General features: G+C 58.1%; 2 protein-coding genes across 7 annotated transcripts in view; one reads left to right on the forward strand and one right to left on the reverse strand.

Annotated features, from left to right (window-relative positions):
• NIN (ninein) overlaps nucleotides 1-13,974 on the reverse strand; it is a 60,769-nt gene extending 46,795 nt beyond the window's left edge. For 5 of the 6 annotated variants that reach the window (XM_064422824.1, XM_064422818.1, XM_064422820.1 and 2 more), the window contains exons 1-3: nucleotides 13,841-13,974; nucleotides 8,285-8,488; nucleotides 1,620-1,701 (exon numbers count right to left, since the gene is read on the reverse strand). In XM_064422824.1, coding sequence (XP_064278894.1) covers nucleotides 1,620-1,701; nucleotides 8,285-8,467 — 265 coding nt within the window. In that variant the 5' untranslated portion in view covers nucleotides 8,468-8,488; nucleotides 13,841-13,974. Of the gene's footprint in view, nucleotides 1-1,619; nucleotides 1,702-8,284; nucleotides 8,489-10,669; nucleotides 10,764-13,840 lie in introns of those variants that run through there. The other variant, XM_064422819.1, reaches the window with a different exon arrangement.
• A 5,805-nt stretch (nucleotides 13,975-19,779) lies between these two features.
• On the forward strand, nucleotides 19,780-25,421 carry ABHD12B (abhydrolase domain containing 12B). Its single transcript, XM_064422834.1, has 13 exons — nucleotides 19,780-19,938; nucleotides 21,799-21,926; nucleotides 22,329-22,431; nucleotides 22,522-22,641; nucleotides 22,944-22,974; nucleotides 23,132-23,177; nucleotides 23,268-23,397; nucleotides 23,609-23,649; nucleotides 23,861-23,940; nucleotides 24,048-24,130; nucleotides 24,619-24,697; nucleotides 24,826-24,950; nucleotides 25,282-25,421. Exons 1-13 carry the CDS (start codon nucleotides 19,841-19,843, stop codon nucleotides 25,301-25,303), a joined length of 1,086 nt encoding a protein of 361 aa, XP_064278904.1. The 5' UTR covers nucleotides 19,780-19,840; the 3' UTR covers nucleotides 25,304-25,421.
• The last annotated feature ends 51 nt before the right edge of the window (nucleotides 25,422-25,472 follow it).

Consider the following 25,472-nt stretch of genomic DNA (forward strand, 5'->3'; position numbering starts at 1 on the left):
GCTCCCCCCTGAGCACCCACCACCCTGCACTTGGAAATTCCATTGAGGAATGCTGGGCACAAGAGCTGCCATCACCCCTCTCACAGCATTAAAGAGCTTTGGAAATGAGAGGTGAAAAATAAAAATAATCCATCAATCACACCTCTCCAACCCTGTGGTTTGTGCAGCCTTAATGAAAGGGGAAAGTTGTAATTTTGCTGGCAGGCTCCTCTCCCCAGAGTGGGATGCTCCAGGAGAGGAAACCTGGAGAATTCTCTCTCCCCCTTTTGCTAAGCTGTTTTCTCCTTGGGGGATTTGGCTCCCCTGCTGCTCCAAGGACAGGATTAGGGATTTATTTACATACAGGTGTGGCACCAGCTGGAGCTGCTCAGCCCCACAGCTCCCAGCGCTCCCCGGCCCTGCTGCAGGGGGAAGACACTGAAGCTGAAACCTTTCCTGCCAAGGAAAGCCTAAAAAAGCCCCATTTTCAAAGCACACTGAAACAAAGCAAGGAAAACACCGAGGACTCACAGCAGAGCCCCTGGCAGTGCCCCAGGCCAGGCTGGATGGCACCTGGGGCAGCCTGGCACAGGGGAAGGTGTCCCTGCCATGGCAGGGGTGGCACTGGTCACTTCCCACTCAAACCATCCTGGAATTCTCTGAGCAGCCCCAACCTGCTTTCTCAGGGGCTTCACTTGCTCAGGAGCACCTCTGGAGCAGCCTGACTGTTTTTCCTGGGAGAAATCCAGAGAAGCTTCCTACACCCTGCTCATCTCAGGCACAAGGAAACAGAATGGACTTAAAAACACAAAATCCAACACCAGCCCCAGCTGGGAAAACCCCAGCAGCAGCAGGAACTCATCCATTTGTCTGCCTGGCCACAGCTCCCTGCTCCTGAAGCATCCCTGATCCTGGGAAGGGGAGAGAAATCCCCAGTGGCTCTGAAAACACCTTTGTGCAAGGCTCCACAACAAACCTCGGCTCCCTTTTGGTGAAGGAACCATTTCTCACCCTTCATCAAAACTAATAAATATATAATTTATTGCATATTTTAATATAATTTTAAACAATTTATAAATTTTATATAATTTATTGTATATTATATGTAAATATATAATAAATAATATAATTTATACATTAGGTATTTGTTATAATTATTAAAATCATTATATATGATATATTTTATAATTTATAAATGATATATTATTTATCTATAAATTATATATAATTTTATAATGTAGTTCTATTATTTCATTTTTATTTTATTTATTTTTATAAATAAAAATAAATAAAATAAAAACTAAATAATAGAACTATTATATATTATAAAATATAACCTGTTATATTATATAATAAAATATATAACATTAAAATAAATAAAATATAAATAATAAATTAAAATATAAATGAATATATTAATATAAATAAAATAACTCATTTTTATAAATCTTATCTTTAAACCTCTCAATCACCCCATCTCCATAAAAACTAAAAAAACCCAACACCTTTTCTCCCAGGACCAGCCTTTTCTGCATGGATGGCAGCACCTGAAAAGCACTTTCTCTTCTGAGTTCTGTGAGAGCCACCCACAGCTGCTTTGCCAATGAAAATGTACTATTTTAGCTAATTTCAGTATTTACCTGGTTCTTGGAAGTGCTCCTCATTTGACAGGGTTCTGGATAAGATGAGGATAAGTGCTTCTTTAAACTGATCAAAGTGGACCTGTGGGTAAAAAAAACAAGAAAAAAGGAAGGAAAGAGGCAATCAGGAGGTGCAGGGAGTTAAATATGAGAAAGCAGCAGCAAGATGGGCAGCAGTGGGCACCACTCATCACCACCCCTGTGCCAACAGCCTGGGCAAGGGGCACAGGAGCCCTGGAGAAGTGACAGCAAGGGACACGCAGACACAGCCAGCACCTCTGGGCACGTGGGAACGATTATTGCCACCCAGAAGGACCCAAAGGCACAGATCTAAGGCACTGGTTGGGTTTTTCCATGGAGCAGGGACATAAGGAACATGTCCCAAGGAGCAGGGACACCTCCACCCCAAAGGAGCAGGGACACCTCCACCCCAAAGGAGCAGGGACATCTCCAGCCCCAAAGGAGCAGGGACATCTCCAGCCCCAAAGGAGCAGGGACATCTCCAGCCCCAAAGGAGCAGGGACATCTCCAGCCCCAAAGGAGCAGGGACATCTCCAGCCCCAAAGGAGCAGGGACATAAGGAACATGTCCCAAGGAGCAGGGACACCTCCACCCCAAAGGAGCAGGGACATCTCCAGCCCCAAAGGAGCAGGGACATCTCCAGCCCCTGAGGTGACCTGGCCAGGGTCAGTGGCTCCTACAATGAGACCATTCCTGAGCAGGGATGAATATTCTGCTGTGGAAATGCTCCACTGCCCTCGTTTAGCTTCAAAAACCACTTCCCAATGTGGATGGCAGAATAATCCCTCAATTTCCAGGGCAGCTCCTGTAGTTCTGGGAGGGCTGAACCAGGAATACCAAGCCTGGAGTGAAGCTGGGGAAAAACAGAGATGATCCTGCCACTCAGGGCTTTTTTTTTTCCTCTTTTTTTTCCATCTGTGCCTTCCTGGAAAGCCTCCTGCCTGCCAGGCAGACACAGCCAGAAGGGGCTGCAGCATCCTGCCCAGCCTGCTGGGGAATGTCAGCAATCCCAGCCCGGGGGACACCAGGGACAGCTGGAGGAGCTATGTGACATGGGGCAGTGGCCAGGCAGAGCTGCCTGCTGCCATTTCTCTCGGCTAAATAAATCTTAGAAGAATTTTTAGCATGGAACAGAAAGATTTTGTATTTAAAGAAACCCAGCGAGGCTGCCCTGGCTGGCAGAGCTGCAGAGGGATTTTTGTGCTGCTGGGGGAGGCAGAAGCAGCAGAGTTCAAGTCTGAAGCTCTCCAGTTTGTTTTTGGGGGTCAAGCAAGCTGAGAAAAATACCAGCAAGCTCCCTGGTAGGGAGGGGACAGAGGTGAGCCATGGAGGCACAGGGGAGCACCTCTTGCCACAGCTCAGGCAGTGCCAATCACCCCTGGGGCTTTAAACAGTTTTAAACATGTTTTTTAAACACAATTAAAAAAACATTTTCAGCACAGAAGCTCATCAGGAATGCCTTCATCTGAATACTAATTGCTGCCATCCATTTGCAGACACTGGTGTACTTCAAAAAGGCCAGTTCACAGAGAGAGGAGAATTTCCCCCATTAAAAAAAAAAAGAAGAAAAAACTTGACATTTAGACTAAATGAGGATGAATAAAAGATGAGGGTGTTCAGATTACAGGTTCCCTCCCCACGGGATGCTCTCAGGAATGAAGGGACAGAGCCAATCCCCTGGATGGGTGCTGGGGCTGGCACCTCACCAGAAAACAAGATCCACTTTGCATCCCTCACACAAACACACGGAATTAAACAAAGCCAAGCCACCTGGGCAGGTGTGCAGCAGCACTGACATCACCTGCTCTGCATAATGAGCCCCATAACTCCTGCCTGCACTAATGAGGAGGAGGAAGGAGGAGGAGCTGAGCCCTTGCTCAGCTGCACAAGGACAGAGGCAGCCATCCACGCTTCCTGAATGCAGGAAACCCACTGATGAGCTGAACAGCTTCTCATTCCCAGCCAAAAGTCAGGAGGAACGGCTGGACAATCATTCAGGTGGGAAAGGAATCATTAAGGTCATCCAGTCCAGCCTTAGAGCTGCTCAAGCCCCCTGTGCTTGCAGAGGCACAGGAGGAGCATGAAGGAGATGTCAGAATCAAGCCTTTCACTGAAGCAGGTGCCCACGAGACAGCCCTGTGTGCTATCCATCCCCAAAAATGCCAAACACCCCTCTGAGCAGGGCAGAGGATGCTCTGCTGCCCGCTCCTCCGACCAAGAGCAGGGGGAGATGCTGCTGCTCACACCTCCATTATTGTGTGGCTGACAAATCACCAGGATAGGGGGGGAAAAAGAGAAAAATAAAATAGGTTGAGCCCCCCCTGCTCCCTACAGCCCTTGGCAAAGAGTGGGCTTAGCAAAACCCACTGCAGAGCTGGTGTCTAATTAGACACTGGGGTCTAATAAAACAGCCTGGCCCTGTGGTCACTGTGATTTTACCACGGCCACGACACCCACAGGAGCCTGAGGAAGATCAGGCTGTGGAGCAGATGTGCCCATCCTCCTGTGCTGCACATTGCAAATGCAGATCAGCAGCACAGGGAGAGGCACGGGGGGCTCCCCAATGCCCTCCTCACTCTGCAGGTGGTGTCACAGCTGGCACAGGGGGGACGTTTGTCCTCAAGGTGGGCCAGAGGTTTCCCCAACCCCAGCCAAGCAGCAAAGCCAGCCTGTGGTGCACCTTTGACCTTGGACGTGGCGTGTGTGCAGCAGAGAGGGCTCAGAGAAACAGCACTGATAAAACCAGAGCCGGGCTGGAGCACGAGGCAGGCAAGGCAGCCACGGCACAGCAAAGCCACAAAGGCTGCAGAAATCCTCCTGCAAGGCTGGGCAGGCCCTGGCACAGGTTCCCCATCCCTGGCAGTGCCCAAGGCCAGGCTGGATGGGCTTGGAACAGCCTGGGGTAGTGGAAGGTGTCCCTGCCGTGGCCGGGGTGGAACAAGATGGGCTTTAAGGTCCCTTCCAATCCAAACCACTCTGATTTTATGATTGTGTTTTGGTGTTGCTCATCTGTGTGTCTGCTCAGGGGGGTCTCTCAGCAATCTGGGGCTGATCCTCACCAGCCAGAAGGAAATGGGGGTTGGGAAGGTGATGCACAATGTGCTGCCATGCCCACCCAGGATCAGGGACGGCACACACATTCCTGATGTGAGGGTGGGCAGGCCCTGGCACAGGGTGCCCAGAGCAGCTGTGGCTGCCCCTGGATCCCTGGCAGTGCCCAAGGCCAGGCTGGATGGGCTTGGAGCAACGTGGTGGCCCTGCAAACCCCACAGCCAGGGCAGCACCCAGCAGGGAGAATTTTCTCAGAACAAGTAAATCAAACAAGACAAACCCAGCAGCAGAGAGGCACAGCCAGCCCAGCCCAGCCTCCCCAGGCAGTCAGGGACTAACCAAAGCCGTGCTGCTGAGCAACCCCAGCTCCTCTGAGAAATCCCAAGGCCCCTTCACAGCCAGCTCCCTCTGAAGCCCTGACTGATTAGCACTAGAAAGAGCTGGGAGCCTGTGCCAAGGTACCTGCTGCTCCTGCTGTGTCCCTGCCATGCAAAGCACTTGGCACAGCCAGGACAGGCTCCCTCCATCTCCCTGCACTTGATCGTCAGCACAAACCCCATCCCCAGAGCTCTGCCCCTGTTTGCAAACTCCTGCCAGCCAGGAGGCTGCACAGGGAAATAAATGTCTGCTGGGGGAGATGGAGGATCAGGGAATATCCTGATCCACAGGGATCAGCCAGCCCAGCTCCTGGCCCTGCACAGGATACCAACGATCCCACCCTGGCATCCCTGGCAGCTCCTGGAGCTCCGGCAGCCTCGGGGCTGTGCCCATTCCTGATGAGCCTGGGCACTGCCAGCACCCTCTGGGGGAAGAGCCTTTCCTGAAATCCAACCCAAACCTCCCCTAGCACAGTTCCAGCTGTCCCTTCAGGCCCTGAGAGGCCAATCCTGCAGTGCCCTCAGAGCAGGGCAGCCATGGCCAAGCCCACAGGGCCCCAGGGCAGCAGCAGCACTGCAGGAACAGGGAGAGGACATTTGGATATTTTGCAAGAGGTCATTGAAGGAGCTGGCAGTGCAAGCCCAGGCAGGCTGTGCTTGCTGCAGGCTGTGAATGCAGTGGTGCAGGTGAAACCTGAGCTCCCCATCCCTGCCCAAGGACAGCCCCAAGGACAGGCCCTGCACAGGGCCCGGAGTGCCCAACTTCACAGAATCCCAGGAGGATCTGGGCTGGAAAAGACCTCAAAACTCATCTCATCCCATGGCAGGGACACCTTCCACCATCCCAGGGTGCTCCAAGCCCTGTCCAGCCTGGCCTTGTGCACTGCCAGGGACAGGGAATGGCTTCCAGGGCCCATCCCTGTCCCTGCACATCAGCCAGACCCACGAGCACTGTTCTCAAGCCACCTCTGGTCTGCTGCTGATTAAAGGGCACAGGGAGGGCAGACAGACAGACACACCCATCCCCTCACTCCTGCCATCAAGGGTGAGGGGACAGAGCCTTCCTGAGGAAGGCCAGGAGCTGCTGGGAGCATCACCCCTGCACACAGTGTGTGAGGGAAACCTCACAGGAAAACCTCACAGGAAAACACCTCCACAGGCAGGATCTACACCCCACACCAGACCCATCCATCCCCAAAGCATCACAGCACTTCCAGCCCCTCTCTGGATGGAAACTCAGCTCCAGCCCAGGGCAGAGGGCTGCAACGAGGTGATCCTTAAGGACCCCTTCCAACCCAAACCATCCCACAATTTTCTGATCCCAGAGCATCCATTCATCCCTGGAGCAGAGCTCCCAGCACAAAGACAAGCACGTGGCCCCACCGAGCTGCCCCTGAGCAGACAAAACCTTCCCCCCACTGCCCCCCTTCCCAGAGCCCTCCATAAATCCCAGCCCCTGGAAGTGCAGGCACACAAAGGCTGGGACCATCTGCAGCAGGAGGGGCAGGTGCAACAAGTCTGTGCTCAGGGAGCTCTGTGTCTGCTCTATTCTCCCCTAGGAAACCCCCAGGATCCCAGGGTCATGAAATTGAAATGTGGCTCATGCTCAAACCTGGCCCACTGCTGCTGCTAAGGAGCAGAGGCAGGAGACAGAGACTGTCCTGGGGCTCTGTGGCAGGCTGGAAGGGAGAGCCATGCCCAGGGACAAAAGGGCAATGAAATAAAAGGGGATGCCTCGTGCCCTGCAGGGCTGGAGCTCCGGGTGGGGATGGGGTGAGTGTGACCCTGCACTCAGGGTGCTTTAACAGGGGTTTGGTGCCCTGACCAGCTGTGACAGCCACATCTGTCCTTTTCTCTCTATGCCACCATCCCACGAGTGGCAAAGCCAGGTGACAGGACAAGGGGAAATGGCTCTAAGCTGAAGGAAAATAGATTTAAATTCAATATTGGGAAGGAACTCCTGGCTGGGAGGGCAGGCAGGCCCTGGCACAGGGTGCCCAGAGCAGCTGTGGCTGTTCCTGAATCCCTGGAAGTGTCCAAGGCCAGGCTGGACAGGGCTTGGAGCAGCCTGGGATGGTGAAAGGTGTCCCTGCCATGGCAGGGGTGACACTGGGTGGGCTTTAAGGTCCTTCCAACCCAAACCATCCTGGGATTATTTGATAACAGCACCCAAGTGCCAGGCACTCAACATGACAGAGCAGCACAGAGTCTCTGGTGCTCCAGAAAATGCTACACAGCAACTCTAAAGGTCAACAACCTCCACCTGGGTCCATCCCAGCTCCACTCACTATCAGCAGAAGAGCCACGGCCCCAGGGCAGGCAAGGAAGAGGAGGAAAAAGGAAAAATCCCTTTGTTTGTTAGAGGAATTTTGTTTGTGAAATTATTTTGTTTGATTGGAAGTTGGAGTCGGGATGGCTGCCTGTCTGTTGAAAGCCCTGGCTGCCCTGCTCCACATTTTCCTGATTTTAATGAGCAGTGATGGGATTTCAGGGTGATTTCCAGGGAAGGATCTCGTGCACTCTGAGCACCGCGTGCAGACTAACACAGAGCACAAGGACATGCCCCCAAGGGCAAGCAGCTTCTGCTCACTGCCCTGGGATTTAACTCCATAAAGGTAAAACCACCACTGGAAAATAGCTCTGGGAAGCCACCAACACCAGGTAATGTGCACAAAGGTGGCTCAGACAGCCAGGTGGGACAATGTTCTCCACCTCAGAGAAACATCCGTGACTGCACGCGGCCCTGCCAGTCTAACTACAGCTTAAGCCAGCTTAAATCACAGGCTCAAGCCCTGGATTTAGGTCTTTGTCCCATCCCAAGTGGCTCAGAGTTTGTCTGAGCACCTGGTGAGCTGGTTTGGGGAGGTGACCCAGGGCTGGGGGCACGGGCACAGCGTGAGCCAAGGGCAGCCAGGAGCTGGCCCTGGCTCTGGCCATGGCAAAGCACACCAGTGCACAAGGCTCAGCCTGCAGTGGTGGTTCCTGAGTTTCACACCACCTCCATTCAGGGCAGACAGAGCAGTTCCCTCCCCTGTTGTCACCAATTTTACTCTTGGAAGTTGCCCTGTGCCCACCCTGCTGAACAGAACAGACCCCACGAGTCCTGCAGCACCAGAGCCTCAGGAATGCTGGATATACACAAATTCCACACATCAGCTCCTCCCAAGACCACTCCATGCAAGCAGATCCTGCCCCCTCCACCCCCCAGCTCCTTACCCTGCCTAGGAGGTTTCCTTGCAGGAGGGTCTGCTGCAGTGCTGGGGCCACCTCCTCCAGGTGCAGCATGTGGCAGAGGTCCGTGAGCTCCTCCTGCCCCAGGGAGCCCGTGCCTGTGCTGTCAAAGCTGTCAAAGAGCTCCTTGAGGCGAGCTTCATACTGGTTCTGCTCAGCTTCATCCATCCCATAGCCTGCCACGCTCACCTGTGGGAAGAGACAGGCCAGGTCACCATGGGTGACATGGGACAGCCAAAAAAAACCCCCGGGGCTGGCACAGCAGCTGCCCACCAGGCTGTGTGGGGCTGTGTTTGGTGGAATTAATGCTCCAGCCCACTGGGGGAAGAAGTCACAGAGCAGAAAGACCCAGGAGAAAAAGCCTGCAGAGGCAAACCCTGGGGAGGGGACAGCCCAGGTGGCTGGGCCAGCCCTGTGTGGCACGTCCCTGTCCCTGTGTGCCACCTCACACTGCTCCTGTCAGCTCCTTTGGCTCAGCTGCAGCAGCTAAATTGTTCCCTTGAGCCCCAGTGATCCCCAGGTGCTGCAGGTGAGGCTTTGGTGAGAAGATAAACAAGCCTAGAAGAGCTCAGCAGCTGCAGGGAGCAGGGTGTGGGGCCGTGCCTGAGGAGGGGAGGGAAAAAAAACCTCAAAAATCAAGCCCAGCTGCCAAGAGCTGCCTGTGCTGCTTTTCCTCAGGTGTTTCAGGTCAAGCCCTGGCTGAAGGCAGAGAAGGGTTGGACAGGCAACAAACCCAAAGCAGAGTGGGGACAGCAAAATGTAGCTGGTGTCCTGCACCAGGCACACAAAACCCAGACCCAGTTTGCCTCTTCCCCTCCAAGTCAAGTTTTCTCCCCTCTCATCCATTGCTAACAGGCTCACAGCCCAGGAGCTGCTGGGCAGGGGAGCAGAGGGAAATGTCCTGTCTGGAATGAAGGATTTGGCTGGAGCTGTTTGTTCAGCCTGGCCCAGGGCTCCTGGCTGGCTCTGGGTGGCAGCAGTGTCACCCAGTGCCACCACACGGCCTGGGCGTGGATGTGCCACTACCCTGGGGCACAACAGGCACTGTCACCGTGCCTGGGTGACAGTGGGCACTGCAGCTGGTGTCCCAAGGACCCAACTGGGCATCCCAGTTTGCTTGGCCAACCTCATCCATGACCCCACACCAGCCAGCCACGGGAATTCTGGTTTTGTGACTGCTGGGGGTTGTGTCAGCCACATTTCCCAAAATGGGGTCCTACCCCCACGCCCTCCCCATCCAGCTCTGTCCCCTCTGCTCCTCACATGGTTCTGGTGGCTCCCTGGGCCACCAGCAGCACTCGGGGACATCCCAGAGCTGCTCCAGTTGCAGCCCAGCTCCACGCCCCTGCCCAGCCCAGCCAGGAAATCTCCAGGGCAGGCACTGCAGCAGCTGTGTCCTTGATTTCCCCGGCTGCAGGAGCAGATGCCAGGGCAGAGCATCCTCTGGATGCCACATCTGCTGAGGGATGCAGGGCTGGTGGAGCACAGCCCAGCCAGGCTGTCCTTCCTCCTGCCCTGCCACGGACAGGGATGGCTGTGGACACTCCAGGGATGGACACAACCCTTCCACCTCAGTCTCACACCCTCCCTTGTCCTATTTTTCCCCCCCCAAATCCCTCTTGAGCTGATTTCTCACGGCACCCAAGCGCTGGGGGGAGGAGGGAGGGCACAGACACATTCGACCTGGGGCACAGAGGAGGAGGCAGCACCCAAAACCTCAGGTGCCTGTGAGCAGGAGGAAGGCAACAAACTTGTTTCCTTTCCCACACCAGCAACCCCATTTCCCACCTGCACCCACAGGGCTTGACAGTGGCTGGCTCCTGGTGTCAGCGAGCCCTGCCTGCACATTCCAGCGGCCCCAAAACTCACAGCCAAGCCTCCAGCAAAGATGACTCCACCCCACAGAGCTTCCCAAGCATTTCTGAACCCCTTATCTTCAGGGTCAGCCACCTCCTGCCCCCCCAGAGATGTCTCCAGCACCTGACCCTACAGCTGCACTGCCAGAACCAGTTCCCCCAGTTAGTGGGGAGAGCTAAATGCCACCTCCCAGTATATCCCCGAGCATCCCTGCTGCTGCAGCACTGGCATCACCCCTCTCAGTGCCACAACAGCACAGAGCCCAAAAACCCACCCTGGGCAAACCCAGCACTGGGAACCCCACAAAACCAGCAGCAAAATCCCTAAAGAAAAAGAGCATCAGGTACGTGGGCACACCTGCCCTCCAGCCCTGGCGAGTTTTTGGCAAGAACAGCCTCACACATCCCCACGCCGGGCGACAGCCAGACCTTAGAGGGACACGGCCATCCCTGGGGAAGGGATTCCCTGTTTCCCAGCGCCAGGGGCCAGCGGGAGGGCAGGCTGGGTGCCTACCTGCGCTCAGAGGCACGGGGAGCTGCCGGCATCCCGCAATCCTGCACAACCTCCATCTTAGGCAGGCGGCTCCCGCACGCAGCCGGCTGCGCAAGGTGACCCAAGATGCCTCCTCTCCCGCCTGAATTATTCAGCAGCGCTTCCACAGCCAGGGAAAAAAAAAAAATTAAAACAAACCACCCAAGCCTCCTTCCTACCTGAGGAGCTGGCCAGGCCGCCTGGCATCCGCCGGCAGTGACAATAATGAGGTCAGCAGCATCAGAGCCACCTCCAGCAGCCGTGACGGGGAAGGGGGGACCCAGCAGAGGCACACAAAGCCCCAGTGAAAGGGCAGCCTTTCATCTCTGCTCCAGATGGGCCAGCAGCTGAGATGCAGCAGGGATAATAGGGGCAGGCAGTGGGGGCTGCCCAGTCCCCCGCCAGGAGGAGAGGGGATGGTCCCTGCGCAGGGCATCACTTTGTGCAGATTTATTGCTGCCCTTCTGTGCTGTTTCAAGCCCCCCAGAATGACCGGCTTGAGCAGAGAGCGGTGAAAAGTGCAGGTTTAGGAGGGTCAGCAGTGAGTTATTCCTTATTTCTGTTCTCATTATTACCAGCCCGGGGAAGCAAAGCGCTCCGGGATGATGAGAAGAGGAAGTTTTCAGCGGCATTTCTTTCCTGCTTTTAAATCCAACCCCTCCTGAGAGCCAGATAACCTTCACGGCACACAATGTAGGGGCCTGACAGGACTAAATTCTCAGCTAAATTTAACTCAAACAATATAGGCTTAAACAGTAATTACTGCTCTGCATCTTTAGGTGCCTGGAATCGATACCAACTTTAGCCTGGAGCTAATGAGGACACAGATTGGTCAATCAATGGCATCAGCAAGGAAAATCACCACAATTAGCACAATTACTTTTTTTTTTTTTTGGGGGGGCGTGTTTGTAAACAGTATGAATTACAGAATTCCAGAATTACTTGTGTTGCAAGGGACCTTAAAGGCCACCTCATGCCAACCCCCAGCCACGGGCAGGGACACCTTCCACCAGGACCATACAAAATGACATTTGCTGCTGCACAAGAGGGAGATTTTGGGGATGCCCTGCCCACATGCCCCCATGGGCTGCATCACTCACCAGGGCTATGGGTACCTTGCCCTTACCCCAGCCTGCCCTCCACTGAAGTCATCACCTCCAAGGGACAGCGAGGAAAATGTTTTTACTGCTCCTCTTGATTGCCTCCACTCAAATGAGGGCCTGGCAATTAGCAGTAATTAGCCAGCAGGGCAGCATCCTGTGGCCACCTCCAAAACACAAGCACCTACTCCAGGGGATGTCACTGCTCTGAGTGTCCCCCCTGTGCTGGAGAGCACGGCCACACTTGGGCACTTTAAAGCAACTTTCCCTTCCCACTGCACTTGTGACAACCCGGGTGATGTGAACACAGCTAGCAAAACCCATCAGGAGCACAGATTTTAATTAAAAAAAAAAATGCTGGGGGTTGTATGAGATGCCCAGCAGCCACCAAAACCAGGCTATGGAGGCCTTGCTGGAAAGCCAGAGCTGAGGTTGTCTCACACTCATTATCTCCTTCCCTAATGAACCATCTCTTCCCTAATGTCTCATCCATTACAGCAGCTCTGCTGAATCACAGAATTCCCTGAGCTGGAAGGGACCCACAGGGATCATCCAGGGCAGCTCCAGGCCCTGCAGAGACACCCAACAATCCCACCCTGGGCATCCCTGGAGTGGTGTCCAAGCTTCTGGAGCTCTGGCAGCCTCGGGAATGTCACCGTTCCCTGGGGAGCCTGGGCAGTACCAGCACCTTCTGGAGGAAGAACCTTTCCTGAAATCCAACCCAAACCTGACACAGCTCCAGCCCTTCCCTGGGTCCTGTCACTGGTCACCAGAGAGAAGAGCTCAGTGCCCTGTCCCTGTGTCCAGCCCAAAATCCCCACACAGGGACAATTCCAGCTCAGCCCACACTGCAACACCCCGTCCCCTCTTGGAGCAGCAGCCCCACAAAGGGTCACACCGAGAAGCCAAAGGGAAAGGGGGAAAACAAAACCCCAAAGGACAATGAAGCACCTTAGTGTCAGTAAATCATCTGACAGCACGCCCAGCTCTCCAAAGGTCACCACCAGAGTCAGCCTTACAGCTCCATCTCCTCCTCCCCACTAACCACACTCATCATTTCCCCCTGCACCTCAATGCACCCCAAAAACACCCCCAGACCCTCCCAAGTTGGCAGAGAGCAGCGACTCTGTTAACCAAGCTCCACTCCAGCTTAGCAAAGCAGCGACGGCGCAGAAAAGCACTATAAATTTATGTAAAGAGCTTCAAAAGCAGCCACGGAGGTTTGAATATTCACGCCAGCCCGGTATTTGCATTGTAATAGGGCTTTTCACTCCCAGCCTTCCCTCGCAAGGAAAAACAAAGCGCCCATCTGGTTTGATTTTGCAAATCGGGCTGGAGTCGCTCTGCAGTGACTCGGGGAGCCCCGGGTGCGATAAAGCCCAAGGTGGAGGCACAAAGCTGATTATTTCGGGAGTAAACAAAGCCAGCCCGGGAAATGCGGGATTCGGGAATCCCCGGAGCCGCTCCGACAGAGCCGGGCTCTGCTGAATCACGGCGGCATCGCCCCTGAGCCTGCCTCCGCTCCCTTTCGGGGAGCACACGGGGAGGATGAGCAGGGTACACCCGAACTGTCACCCAGGAAATGCCAGCACTGGCTGCTCCCAGGCTGTGGATTCGTCCCCATCCCTACAGGGATGCTCTAAGGGAGACGGGCCCACGGTTGGGGACCAGACAGCAGATGCTGTCTGCCACCCTGGTGACAACGAGAGCTCCGCCGATGACAAAACAACTGCTGTTGTTAATTCCTCCAGCCACAGCCGCCTGCTTCCCGGGCTCAGCCCGGCCAGAGCGGCGCAGAGCCCGCTGCCAGCGCTCGGAGCATCTCTCCGGGAGCAGGGATGGGGTGTCCTTAGCAGGAAGGCGAGCGACACCCGGTACCTGTCACCCCGCGGGACCATTGCCACCAGCGCCGGTGGCACCCATTCACAGACACCCCTGAAACCACCACCCTGCCCCGCGGCGACGCGCCCCCACCCCATCACCCACTGCCAGCATCCCCCTTTCCCTCCAGCACCTCCCCACCCTCCATCCCCCCCATCTCCCCAGCACCCACCTCGCCGCTGCGCCCCTTCCCCGCCGGCCCGTCCCGGCGCCCCGCACACGCGGCCGGCCCCGCCGGGAAGGGACGGGACGGGACGGGAAGGGGCGGGCAGAGCCCCGGCACCGCCCGCGGAGGAGGGAGCGGGGCGGACGGCGCTGCCCCGCGCCCGGGGCTCGGCGGTGCCGCTCGCCCTCGCCGTGCCCGTGCCCGCCTCACCGCTGCCCGTGCCGCGGGCGGAGCGCTCGGAGCGTTGCGGGGCCGGGGGAGGATCCGCGTTCAAATGCGGCCGCGTTTATTGGGCCGAGGCTCGGGGGCGGCCCCGGGGCGGGGGGACCGGCGGCCTTTGTGCGGCACCGCCCGGGAACGCCCCCCCTGCAAAAGGGGGTTCGGCCCGGGCGTCACCGCTGTTCTGCGCCCGTGTGGCATCGTCCCAGCTTGCTGCTGTCATGTCCTCCCAGGGTGGCATCACGTCAGCTGCCCGCTGTCCTGCACCTCAGGATAGCACAGCCCTCGGTCCCCGATGTCCTGGTCCCCCGGGTGGCATCAGCTCGGTTCCCGTCATCCTGCACCCCAGGGGACATCATCCCATCTCCCTGCTGTCCTGCAGCCCCGGGTGGCATCAGCCCAGCTCTCCACTGTCCTGTCCCCCAGGGTGGCACCACCATGGTCCCCACTGTCCCACACCTCAGAGTGGCTCTTCAGTGTCCCATCCCTCCAAATGGCATCAGCACAGTTCCTGTCATCGCACTCCCCAAGGTGGCATCACCCCAGCTCGCAGCTGTCCTGTCCCCCAGGATGACATCCCCTGAGTTCCCATCATTGTGCACCCCATGGGGTCATCACCCTGCACTCCAGAGCAGCATCACCCCAGCTCCGTCCTGTCCCCCAGAGAGCATCACCCATCTGCCCCTGTCCTGCACCCCAGGGTGACATCACCCTGGTTCTCATCCTCCCACAAGCCAAGTGGACACCACTGAGTCCCTGCTGTGCTGTCCCCCAGGGTGGCATCACCCCGGCTCCACGCTGTCCTTCACCCCAGGGACACGGCCCTGCAGCTCCTCATTGTCCCAGAAAAACAACGGCACGTCACCGGGGCTGTCCCACACCTGAAGGTCACACCAACACATCGCTGTCCCCCACCCTGGGGACAGGACACCCCAGCTCCCTGCCACCCCTGGGCCTGGGGGACAACACCCCGACTCTCCCCGTGTCACCGTGGCACAGGACGGCTGCCGTGCTGTGACACCCACAGCCCCAGCACCGCCGGTGGCTCTGCACTGCTTGGGGGGGTCACAAAGCCCAGGACCCCCTTGTGCCCCAGCAGCCAGCCGGCAGGGCAGCCCGGGGCGGTGCCACGGGCTCCAGCAGCGCTCCGGGCCCGGTCAGGGCTCGGCATTCCCGGCTGGAAGCCGCCGCCCGCCCCCGCTGCTGCTCAGCGCCAGCCCAGCCGCAGGCAGCCGGCGCTCCCCGAGGCTGCTGGAGCCTCTCATGGCGAATAAGGGCTTCCACCCACGCTGCAATCCGCTCTCCAGCAATGCCATGAGATTATTTTGCTTTTTTTAAAAAAGAAAATGCCAGGGGCGATGTGACTTTTTAGCCTTCTTTCCTTTTTTCAAGGCGGCTCTGGTCTGTGGGTTCAAGAAATTTCGTGGGGAGGAGCGAGGGGAGCACAAAAGCCTCGCATAGGGGGTTGGATAAACCCTGCTCAGATCATAAACCAGGCTTAAAACCCCATAGCAGAGCCACGGGTGGGTTTGCCACCGCGCCAGGACGTCTGGGACGTGCGAGGTGACAGCGTAGAGAGCTCCAAAAGTATTGTAATAGAATATTGTAATAGAATATTGTAATAAAATATTGTCATGAAATATTTAAGGGTAGCGCTGCTGCGCGTCACCTGGCACCTCACCGCCACCTGCCCCGGCGGTGGGACATGGCACGGTGTCCCCAGCACAGCCCTGCCCAGGGATGTGGCCGTGTCCCCGCGGTGACAGCAGCCAGGCAAGGTGACTGCAGAGGGAAGGGGCCCTGTGGCTGTGCCGGACAGATGTCAGCAGCCGCGGCTTTGTGCCGGCCAAGGGCTTTTTGTCTGCGTTTTTAACATTTGCCATTTTTCTCCGCCGCTTTCTTCTGCTCTGACACTCGCTGAGGGTTTTTCCTTTCTTTCCTTTCTCCCTCTCTTTCCACATTTGCTTTTCCATCCCCGCTTCAAACACTTTTTCTCCGCGTATTGTGCCGAAGTTGGAACCATCTGGTGCTTTTGTTTTGTTGCGAGCCTGGCGAGTGCCAGGACCTTTATCCCCCTCACCCTCCTCCTCCTCCTGCCTCTCTAATCCAAGCGACAGCCCCGAAAGGTCCCCCCTGTCCCCAACAAAGCCACGGGCCACACGCGTGCACGGGCGGGCGATGGGGACAGGCAGCACGCTCGCTGTCCCCATGTCCCCATCCCACAGGGCCGTGCCTCAGGAGCACTGCGAATCATCCCAGTGCAAATTCCTGACTCATTTTTAGGACCAGCTGTTAGCAGGGGCATCCTGATTTTATCTTTCCCACAGGAGAAAAGCACATTTCTAGGAGCCGCGGAGCCGGGCCGGACGCAGAACCCTCCCGCCTATTTTTGGATCCCTTTTCCCAGCGAGCAGCTGCGCCCCAGGATGGCATTTACAGCCAGACAGGAAGGAAACCTCGGCTCAAAAAGCAACACAAATCGGGGCACGTGGGAAACACCGGGATTGCAGGACATCCATCAGCCGCCGGTGGATCCGCGGCTGGCACGGAGCCTCCCAAAATCAGGAGCAGCGGGCGGTGGGTGAGCCCTGTGCCAGGCCGTGGGTGCCCGGCTCCTGCAGGAACACCCTCCCGCCTTGGCTCGGCCTGCTCCGTCACGCTTTCCTTCCCATTTTCCCCGAACAATGGGGTGCTTTGTTCTAGGGCGAGGAAAAGTCCGGCTGCAGCGCGGGGAGCTGGGCGCTGCTCCTGTATTCCTGGGGTCTCTCCAGGTGTGCCCTGCTGGGCACAAGAACCCCTTACCCAGGCCATGACAGGGGGAAGAGGGTCATCAAATAGCCAAGAAACCAAAAAGACAAAAAAAACCCCAAACCAAACAAAAAAAACCCACAAAAACCAACAAAAACCACGAAACCATCAGCAAAACGTAAAGGGAAAAAGGGAAAGATGCTGTAGGGGAAAAAACAAAACAAAACAAAACAAACCCAAAAAAAACCAGCTGGAGGGAACCTCCCCATCTCCCAGCTGGTGCCGGGAGAAGTTTGCAATGACATAAGCCCAAACTTTGCTATTTTTTTTGCACAAAACAAAGGCGAGCCCTGCTCAGCCGCAGTGGTAGCGCGGCTCGCTGCTGCCATCCCACGTCGGGCTCACAAATCCCCTTCCAGCACCGCCTCCCGGGCCCCATCCCGCCTCGTTCCACCCGAGCATTTCCCCTTCAGCCCAGGAAAACCTCGCGTTTGCTGGGCTGGCTCCTTATGGCAGGAAGGATTTGCTCCATCCTGGTGGGCACTCTGAGCTTCCCGAGCTCCGTGCCAGCCTCAGGAGCTCCAGAGCCCTCTGGCACCTTGCCCAGCCCTGTGGGCATCACTGCAGTTTTTGGGATCACCTCTCCCATGGGAATTCACTGCCCAGTTGCAGCCCACCCTCGCTGAGAATGGGGAAAATTGAGGGTGGAAGGAAAAGCTCTGTCTTGTGAAAGGGGGGAAATTGGGGGTGGAAGGAAAAGCTCTGGCTTGAGAAACCGGTTGGGAATGGGGGGAAATTGGGGGTGGAAGGAAAAGCTCTGGCTTGTGAAACCACTGGGAACAGGGAAAAAATTGGGGGTGAAAGGAAAAGCTCTGGCTTATGAAACCAGCTGGGAATGGGGAAAATTTGGGGTTGGAAGGAAAAGTTCTGGTCTGTGAAACCAGCTGGGAATGGGGAAAATTGAGGGTGGAAGGAAAAGCTCTGGCCTGTGAAACCAGCTAGGAATGGGGGAAAATTTGGGGTGGAAGGAAAAGCTCTGGCTTGTGAAACCAGCTAGGAATGGGGAAAATTGAGGGTGAAAGGAATAGCTCTGGTCTGTGAAACCAAATGGGAATGGGGGAAAATTGGGGCTGGAAGGAAAAGCTCTGGCTGTGAAAGCAGCTGGGAATGGGGAAAATTTGGTGAGGAAGGAAAAGCTCAGGCTTGTGAAACCAGCTGGGAATGGGGAAAATTTGGGGTGGAAGGAAAAGCTCAGGCTTGTGAAACCAGCTGGGAATGGGGGAAATTTGGGGTGGAAGGAAAAGCTCTGGCCTGTGAAACCAGCTGGGAATGGGGGAAAACTGGGGGTGAAAGGCAAAGCTCTGGCTTGAGAAACCAGCTGGGTCTGTTGGTCCTTTCCCCCATTCTCCTGCCCCTGAGGCAGGGCAAGAGCAGCTCGGGGCTGGCTTGTGCCCCTTATTGCAGCAGCTGCTGTGGGGAACACGCCGTGCCTGCCCACAGCCCTGGCTTGGCTGGACCTGTTTGTCTGTGGATTTGCATTTTGCTGCTGAGGCAGGGTTAGATTAGATGTTGGGAAAGAATTGTTCCCTGTCAGGGTGGGGAGGCCCTGGCACAGGGTGCCCTGGGTCCCTGGCAGTGCCCAAGGCCAGGCTGGACAGGGCTTGGAGTGCCCTGGGACGGTGGAAGGTGTCCCTGCCGTGGCAGGGGGTGGGATGGGGTGGTCTTCAAGGCCCCTTTAACCCAAACCATTCTGGGATTCCGTGATTCCAACTCAGGAAAAGCAGCACAGGTCTTACTTTGGATAAAAGCAGCTCCAAATGCCAGCCTGGGTGGCTGCTCCTCTGGGACAAGGTTTGTCCCCAGCCCTCCCACAGTTGATTTATGGGGTCCCTGCAGCACCTCTCTGACAGGTGAGGTGCTGAAGGGCTGGCCCAGCTGTGGGTGCCTTCCAGCAGCACATCCTCCTGCCCCTGGCAGGCTGGCACGGGGAATCCTGCTGACTCAGGGGTGTTTCTGTCCCGGTGGGAAGTTCCATCCTGAAAAGGCCCGGCTGACTCACCCTGACAGGGCTGCAGGTGGGAGGCTCAGCTGGGAGGGCAGGCAGCAGCAGCCTCCCACCCTTCCTGCTGAATCCTGGACACAGGATTAGCTTTAGTGTTAAACCATTTGAAAAACTATTTTTATTTTTTAACCTGGAAGCTTTCCCTCTGTGCTGCTTGCCCGTGGCAAGGCTGTTTTCCCTGGTGTGTCACTGCTGGCCACATGCTCCCCCTGGCCTCTTCTGGGGGACAGGGGACCGCAGATTTTCTGGGGTCCCCTCTAAACCCACCCAGCCCTGGCTCACAGGGGGCTGCAGATCTCCTGGGGTCCCTGGGGGATTGCAGATTTTCTGGGGTCCCCCTTAAACCTGCCTGTCCTGGGAGGACAGAGAGCTGCAGATGTCCTGGGGTCCCTGGGGGAGTGGGGACTGCCACCCTGATGGCATCATCCCTCTAGGTGTGGCCAGCACTGGGGGACAAGGAGATGCCACCATGCCAGAGACCCCCTGTCCCCAGCCAGCCCTGGGTGGGGGACAAGGGGATGCCACCATGCCAGAGACCCCTGGGACCCACCAGCCCTGGGAGACAAGGGGATGTCACCCTGCCAGAGACCCCTGAGACATGGCTAGCCCAGGGACAAGGAGATGCCACCATGCCAGAGACCCCTGGGACCACCAGCCCTGGGGGGGCACAGGGCTGCAGCCCGGCCGGGTCCCCGCAGTCCCCTGGCGCGGGCGGTGGCCCCGCGGGTGGCCCTGTCCCTGTCCCTGTCCCTGTCCGCGGGGCGTGGCCGTGGGCGTGGCCCGGTGACTGACGTGTCCCCGTGACGCGGGCGTGTCCCGGTGGGCGTGGCCGTGGGCGTGGCCCGGTGACTGGCGTGTCCCCGTGACGCGGGCGTGTCCCGGTGGGCGTGGCCGTGGGCGTGGCCCGGTGACTGGCGTGTCCCCGTGACGCGGGCGTGTCGCGGTGGGCGTGGCCGGCGGCGCTGTGGGGCGCAGCGATGCGGCGGCGCGGCGGGGACGGCGACAGCGGCGGCGACAGAGGCAGCGGCGACATTGGCCGGGCGGAGGGCAGGCTCGGCGTGGCCCGGCACGGGCGGTGAGTACCCGCCGCCCTGGCGACATCACCGTGGCGACATCGCCGTGGGGACACCGGCGTGCTCCCCCGAGCCGCGTGTCCCCGGCTCTGTCCCCTGTCCCCCGTGGCACGGCTCTGTCCCCGCGCCGCGGCCGTGCTGCCCTGCTGGCGCTGTCACCCCGCGCTCCTGTGTCCCCAGGCCGTGGCCTGGTCCCCCCGCTGGGCCGTGACCCCGTGGCTGTCCCCAATGCCGTGTCACCCTGTCGCTGGCGCCAGCCCATGCTTGTGGCCGTGTCCCCGGATCGTCTTGCCATGACAGTGACTCCACGCTGTGGCCGTGTCCCCGTGTCACCCTGCCGGCACCGCGACCCCGTGCAGCGGCCGTGTGGCTGTGTCACCCTGCTGTGGCCATGTCCCGGTGCCGTGCTGTGGCTGTGTCGCCCTGCTGTCCCCGCGGTCACCTGCAGCAGGTGACAATTCCCTGCAGCCCCTCCGGCTGTCCCATCTGCCCAGCCCCATGTCCTGGGGATCACCGGGATCTGAGGAGCTGTCCCCTCCCTCACAGCCCCTGCCGTCCTTCCCCGCCCTGGCACTGTCCCCATTCCCCGGGCAGCGGTGCCATCGTGCCCTGGCACCCCTGGGGCTGTCCTTCCTTAGGGTCCTGCGGCATTCCCAGGGCAGGGAACGGGCTGGGTGCTGCCTGCCCCTGCTGCTGGCCTGGCAGGGGCTGGGCTGTGCCCGGCCCCATCGCAGCCCTCTGCCCCAAATCCCCTGCCCAGCCGGATTTCCCCATCACGGGGACTGTCCCAATTCCCTGGTGAGCGGTGCCATGGTGCCCTGGCACCCTGGCACCCCTGGGGCTGTCCTTCCTTAGGGTCCTGCGGCATTCCCAGGGCAGGGAACGGGCTGGGTGCTGCCTGCCCCTGCTGCTGGCCTGGCAGGGGCAGGGCTGTGCCCGGCCCCATCGCAGCCCTCTGCCCCAAATCCCCTGCCCAGCCGGATTTCCCCATCACCGTTAGCCCACAGGGGGTGTTGATGCTGGGAGAGCTCCAGCTCTTGGCTTTCCTTTCCCACCTGGGGCTGGTTTGGGGTCACTTGTGGGGTTTTAGGGTCATTAATGTTGTCCTGGGGTCACTTAGAGGTTTTGGTGTTGTGGGTTTACTTGTGGGGCAGCAAGGGCCAGTTTGGGGCCACCTATGCATCACTTGTAAGTCACTTACGGGGTTTGGGGGGCACTTGCGGGTCTCTAATGGGGTTTTAGGGTCACTTATTGTCACTTATGTGTTGCTAATGGGGTTTGGGGTCACTTGTGGGTCACTGACGGGGTTTTGGGGTCACTTGTGGGGCAGAGAGGCCTGGTTTGAGCAGAACCATGGGGCAGCCCTGGCATGGCAGGGCACTGTTGGAGGTGGTGCTGGTGGCACTGGGGACATCACCCCCAGGCCCCTTTCCCTCCCTCCTCCCTGTCCCTGGAGCATTGCAAAGCTCCTAGGGCCAGGCCTGGGGCAGAGCAGTGGCTGTGCCTCCCCAGCCCGGGCTCGGGTGTTGCCACACAGTATCGGTTGCTCCTTATTGCAGGTTTGACTTGCAGCTCCCGGCCCTGGCACGTTCCCTGCCCTTCCTGCCTCCAGGCACCCCGTGGGAGTGCGTGGGGACCAAATCCGAGCTTGTGTCACCCTGTGCCACCGTGGGGCTGCTCAGACACCTTGGCTCCGTCCCCAAAATCCAAGCACCGATGTGGGGATCCAGCTCCCACTGCCAGAGGGGTTTGGATCACCCTCAGGCCCTTGTGGCTCTACCAACCCTCACGGCTGGCATGGGAATGGGGAGCTGCACCCCTGGGGAGGGCAGGGGATGTGCTGAGCCGTGCCTCCCTTGCAGGGCCGGGCGCTGGTGGCTGCCATGGCTGCGCACCCTCCTGCTGGCCCCGCTCCTCACCTACGCCAGCCTGCCCTTCCTCATCCGCCTCTTCCCCAGCCTGCTCAACAAATTCGTCTACCTGAACTTCCGTGAGTGTCCCGGGGCTGTCCCGGCCGGGAGGACCCCCCAGGCATTCAGCTGGCTGCTGCAGACCCCCCCAGAGCACGGGTGGCACCGTGCCAGGGTGGTGTTTGTCCTGCCGTGCCCCGGGCTGGCAGAGGAGGCACGGAGGGATCTCTGCCCCTGTTTTGCAAGCTCTAATGAGGTGCTGCTGCCGACCCTGTTTACTGCCTGCAGTCACAACACGCCCAGGCACGCTCAGCATCAGCAGGGGTGGAAATTCGGGTGGGAGGAGATAGCAGAGGGCTCAGCTCGTTTGCCTCAGCATGGCCCTTGATAATTCAGAACAAATAACACGCTGGTTTGGAAAGACTTGTATGAAAGCAGCTGGGTAGGAGGATTCTGGATGATGGCTGTGGTTTCTCCATCAGTGGCCTTCCCTTTCTTCGTGGACTTTCGGCGGCCGGAGCTGCTGGTGAACAACACCATCAACCTGTACCTCACCACCGAGCCGGGCGTCACAGTTGGCATCTGGTGAGCAGCATGTCCTCAGGGCATCCTCGGCGTGCCACGGGGCACAGCAGTGTCCTGGTGGAGCCCCCGGGGTGACCCCTGTCCCCCCAGGCACACGGTGCCAGGCAGCAGAGGGGCCGAGGCGCAGGGCAAGGACCAGCGCTGGTACGAGGAGGCTCTGGCTGATGCTCACCCCGTGATCATCTACCTGCACGGCAATGGGGGCACCAGGTGAGCTCCTGAGCTGCTGCTGCAGGGCCAGGGGCAGGGCAGGATGGCTGAGGTGAGGTGAGAAGCAGCAAACTCAGTGTAGCAGCCAGCAGTGCTGCAGGCTGGGGCTGCTGTGTAGGTTTCTGACCCCAGCAGTCAAGGAGAATCCCTGTAAAATAAAGGGAAAAGTCAAAATCCACCCACCCCACAGCATCCAGCTCTTCCCTTCTGGGATAAGGTCACCTGGTTCCTCACCTGCACTGGTGCTGGAGGGGAGGCTCCCTTGGGGTCCCCCCAAGCTCTAACCCCATTTTCCTCACCAGGGCTGCCAGCCACCGTATCCAGTTCTTGAAGGTAAGTGGTGGCCTGTGGGGACACAGGGACCTGCTGGGAGTAAGGCTCCTGCTGGCCCTGGGGACCCCACAGAGACCCTGTGCAGAGTGAACAGGCCATGCCCAGGGGTCCTGGGGTGCATCCCCTGGCAGGACATAACTCAGTGCTGCTCTGACAGACGATGGGGGCTGCTGACTTCCACATCCTGGCTCTCGACTACAGAGGTAAAGTTGTCCCCTTGCCTCTCGGTGGGTGGTCCCCCTCTTGGGGCCTGTCCCCACCAGGGTTGTGACACCGAGCTGTGTCCCCCACAGGCTATGGGGACTCCACTGGACACCCCTCAGAGAGTGGCTTCACCACAGATGTCCTGGCACTCTATGACTGGGCGAAAGCGCGGAGTGGGAACAGCAGCATCCTCTTCTGGGGACATTCCCTGGGGACAGGGTGGGTGCAGGGGGCGGGATGGGGACACACCAGAGCCCACCCTGTGCCTTGTGACACTGCTGCCAGACTGGTGCCACCTGGGGATGGACCAAGGGCTCGGAGCAGCTCCTTGGTGGAGGCCCCCAAAGCCAAACGCAGCCAACAAGGGGAACCTGAGGGAGCTGTGTCCCCCCCGTGCTGCTCCCCCTCACTGTCACCTCCCCTGTCACAGGATTGCCGTCAATGCAGCAAGGAAACTGCAGGAGGAGCGAGGTGAGGGCTGTCCCCATGCAGTGTCACCCTGAGGCTCTGCACTGCCCTGGCCTGATTGTGGGGCTGCAGAGGAGATGAGGATCCCTCCCTATCCTCCCTGCTGGGATGGGGACATCTTGGCCTCACTGCTGCCTGGGATGGGGATGTGGCAGCAGCCTGGCAGGGGGACAGCCCCTCAAAGCCATGCCCACTGCCACCTCTGTGCCCTCAGGGGTCCAGATTGATGCTGTTGTCCTGGAGTCTCCCTACACCAACATCCGAGACGCAGCCGCCAACATCCCCATCACCAAGGTGAGCCTGGGGGCTCCCCCAGCAGTGCCAGCCCCAGCTTCCTGCGTCTCCCCCTCACAGCTGAATCCAGGCTGTGCTTTAGCACCCCCAAACTCTCCCCCTGCCAGGTGTACCGGCAGTTCCCAGGTTTTGAGTACCTCATCCTGGACTCCATGGCTCGGGCAGGAATGTTCTTCCGCAGCGATGAGAAGTGAGTTCCCGGTGGGAAGGGGCACAGCAGACCCCAGGGGCTGTGGGAATGATGCCAGGACCACCTGGCTGAGGAGAGGGGTCAGTCACCCCATTGAAATTCCTGCCCTCCTGTGTTTACCCAGCTTACTCATGCTCCAAAAGTGACTTTTTGTTTGCATAATGTCAGGTATCAGGTTGATTATTGAGCAAAGTCCACAAGCCACCATCCTTTTTTTGGCACTCCTGTTCCTTGTAGCACAGAGAGCCTGCCCAAAATCTGTGTGATCTATGGGTGCTTTTGAAACCTGGTGACTCTATAATTGGGGGTTAAGGTGATTAGGGTGCTCAGGGCAGGCAGCATGGGCATCACCCAGGTGGGCATGAGGCTGGCTCTGAGGGGCAGTGCTGGGGGGCTCAGGGTGCTGTGGAATTTTCACATGGATTGGGGAGGCTCCTGGGAGCTGTTGGCTCTGGGAGCATCCTCAGGGCTGTGCTTGCTGCCCGCAGTGTGAAGGTGCTGGGCTGCCCCCTGCTCATCCTGCACGCAGAAGATGATGGAGTCGTGCCTCCAAAGCTGGGACACAAGGTGGGCACCTGCCACCCGGGCTGTGAGCCTGCCTTTGGAGGCTGAGTGGCCAGAGAGGGGATGGCCACACAGCAGGAGGGGTTTGGGGTCCCTGCTCGTGCAGTAACGGCGCTCCTGCCCCGTGGCAGCTCTACGAGACAGCCCTCAAAGCCTACAAGGACAAATCCAAGGTGAAGTTCATTACCTTTCCCCAAAAGCTGGGCTTGGGCCACGACTACATCTCCTTCAACCCGGAGCTGCCTGCCCTGGTGAAGTAAGTGCTGCTCCACAGAAACGGGGGGCACAGGATGAGCCTTGGCCTCGCCTTCCACTGGTGCCTCCTCTCCTGCTGCCTGCCCCCTGCTCCTTCCTTCTCCTCCCCACGGGGTTTGCTGGCAGCACTTCCCAAACTTCAGTCTCTCCCCACTGCCCTGAGCCTGTCCTCAGCCTGGGGAGGTGGCTCTGGGGACACCAGCTCCTCTTTGCCCTCGTGCAGAGATGCTGCAAGCCCAGCTCAGCCCTGCGTGCAGGGATCACAAACCAGGCTCTGATGCAGCACAGGAGGGCCAGTGACACAGTGTAAGACTTATTACATCTTCCTGCAGAGACTTCTTAAACATGAAGTGATGCCAATTGCTGCCTGCACTGATCCCATGCTCTCTCAAAAGCACTCCAGGACCCTCCCCCCATGGCACTGAACTTACTGCTGTAAGTAATAAAAACTACTAAGAAACTTTTAAGTCACCCTCTGCCTCCAGCATGCTGCAGGTTACTCGAGGGATGGAGACACTGATGT

This window comes from Passer domesticus, chromosome 6 (assembly GCF_036417665.1).
Source record: "Passer domesticus isolate bPasDom1 chromosome 6, bPasDom1.hap1, whole genome shotgun sequence".
NCBI classification, from domain to species: domain Eukaryota; kingdom Metazoa; phylum Chordata; class Aves; order Passeriformes; family Passeridae; genus Passer; species Passer domesticus.

Bases quoted from the DNA above. Each gene is read 5' to 3' on its own strand.
- ABHD12B (XM_064422834.1), top strand. From the start codon at position 19,841: ATGCGGCGGCGCGGCGGGGACGGCGACAGCGGCGGCGACAGAGGCAGC. The intron at 19,939-21,798 runs GTGAGTACCCGC...CCTCCCTTGCAG, and splicing joins GGCGTGGCCCGGCACGGGCG to GGCCGGGCGCTGGTGGCTGC. The intron at 22,642-22,943 runs GTGAGCTCCTGA...TTTCCTCACCAG, and splicing joins CACGGCAATGGGGGCACCAG to GGCTGCCAGCCACCGTATCC.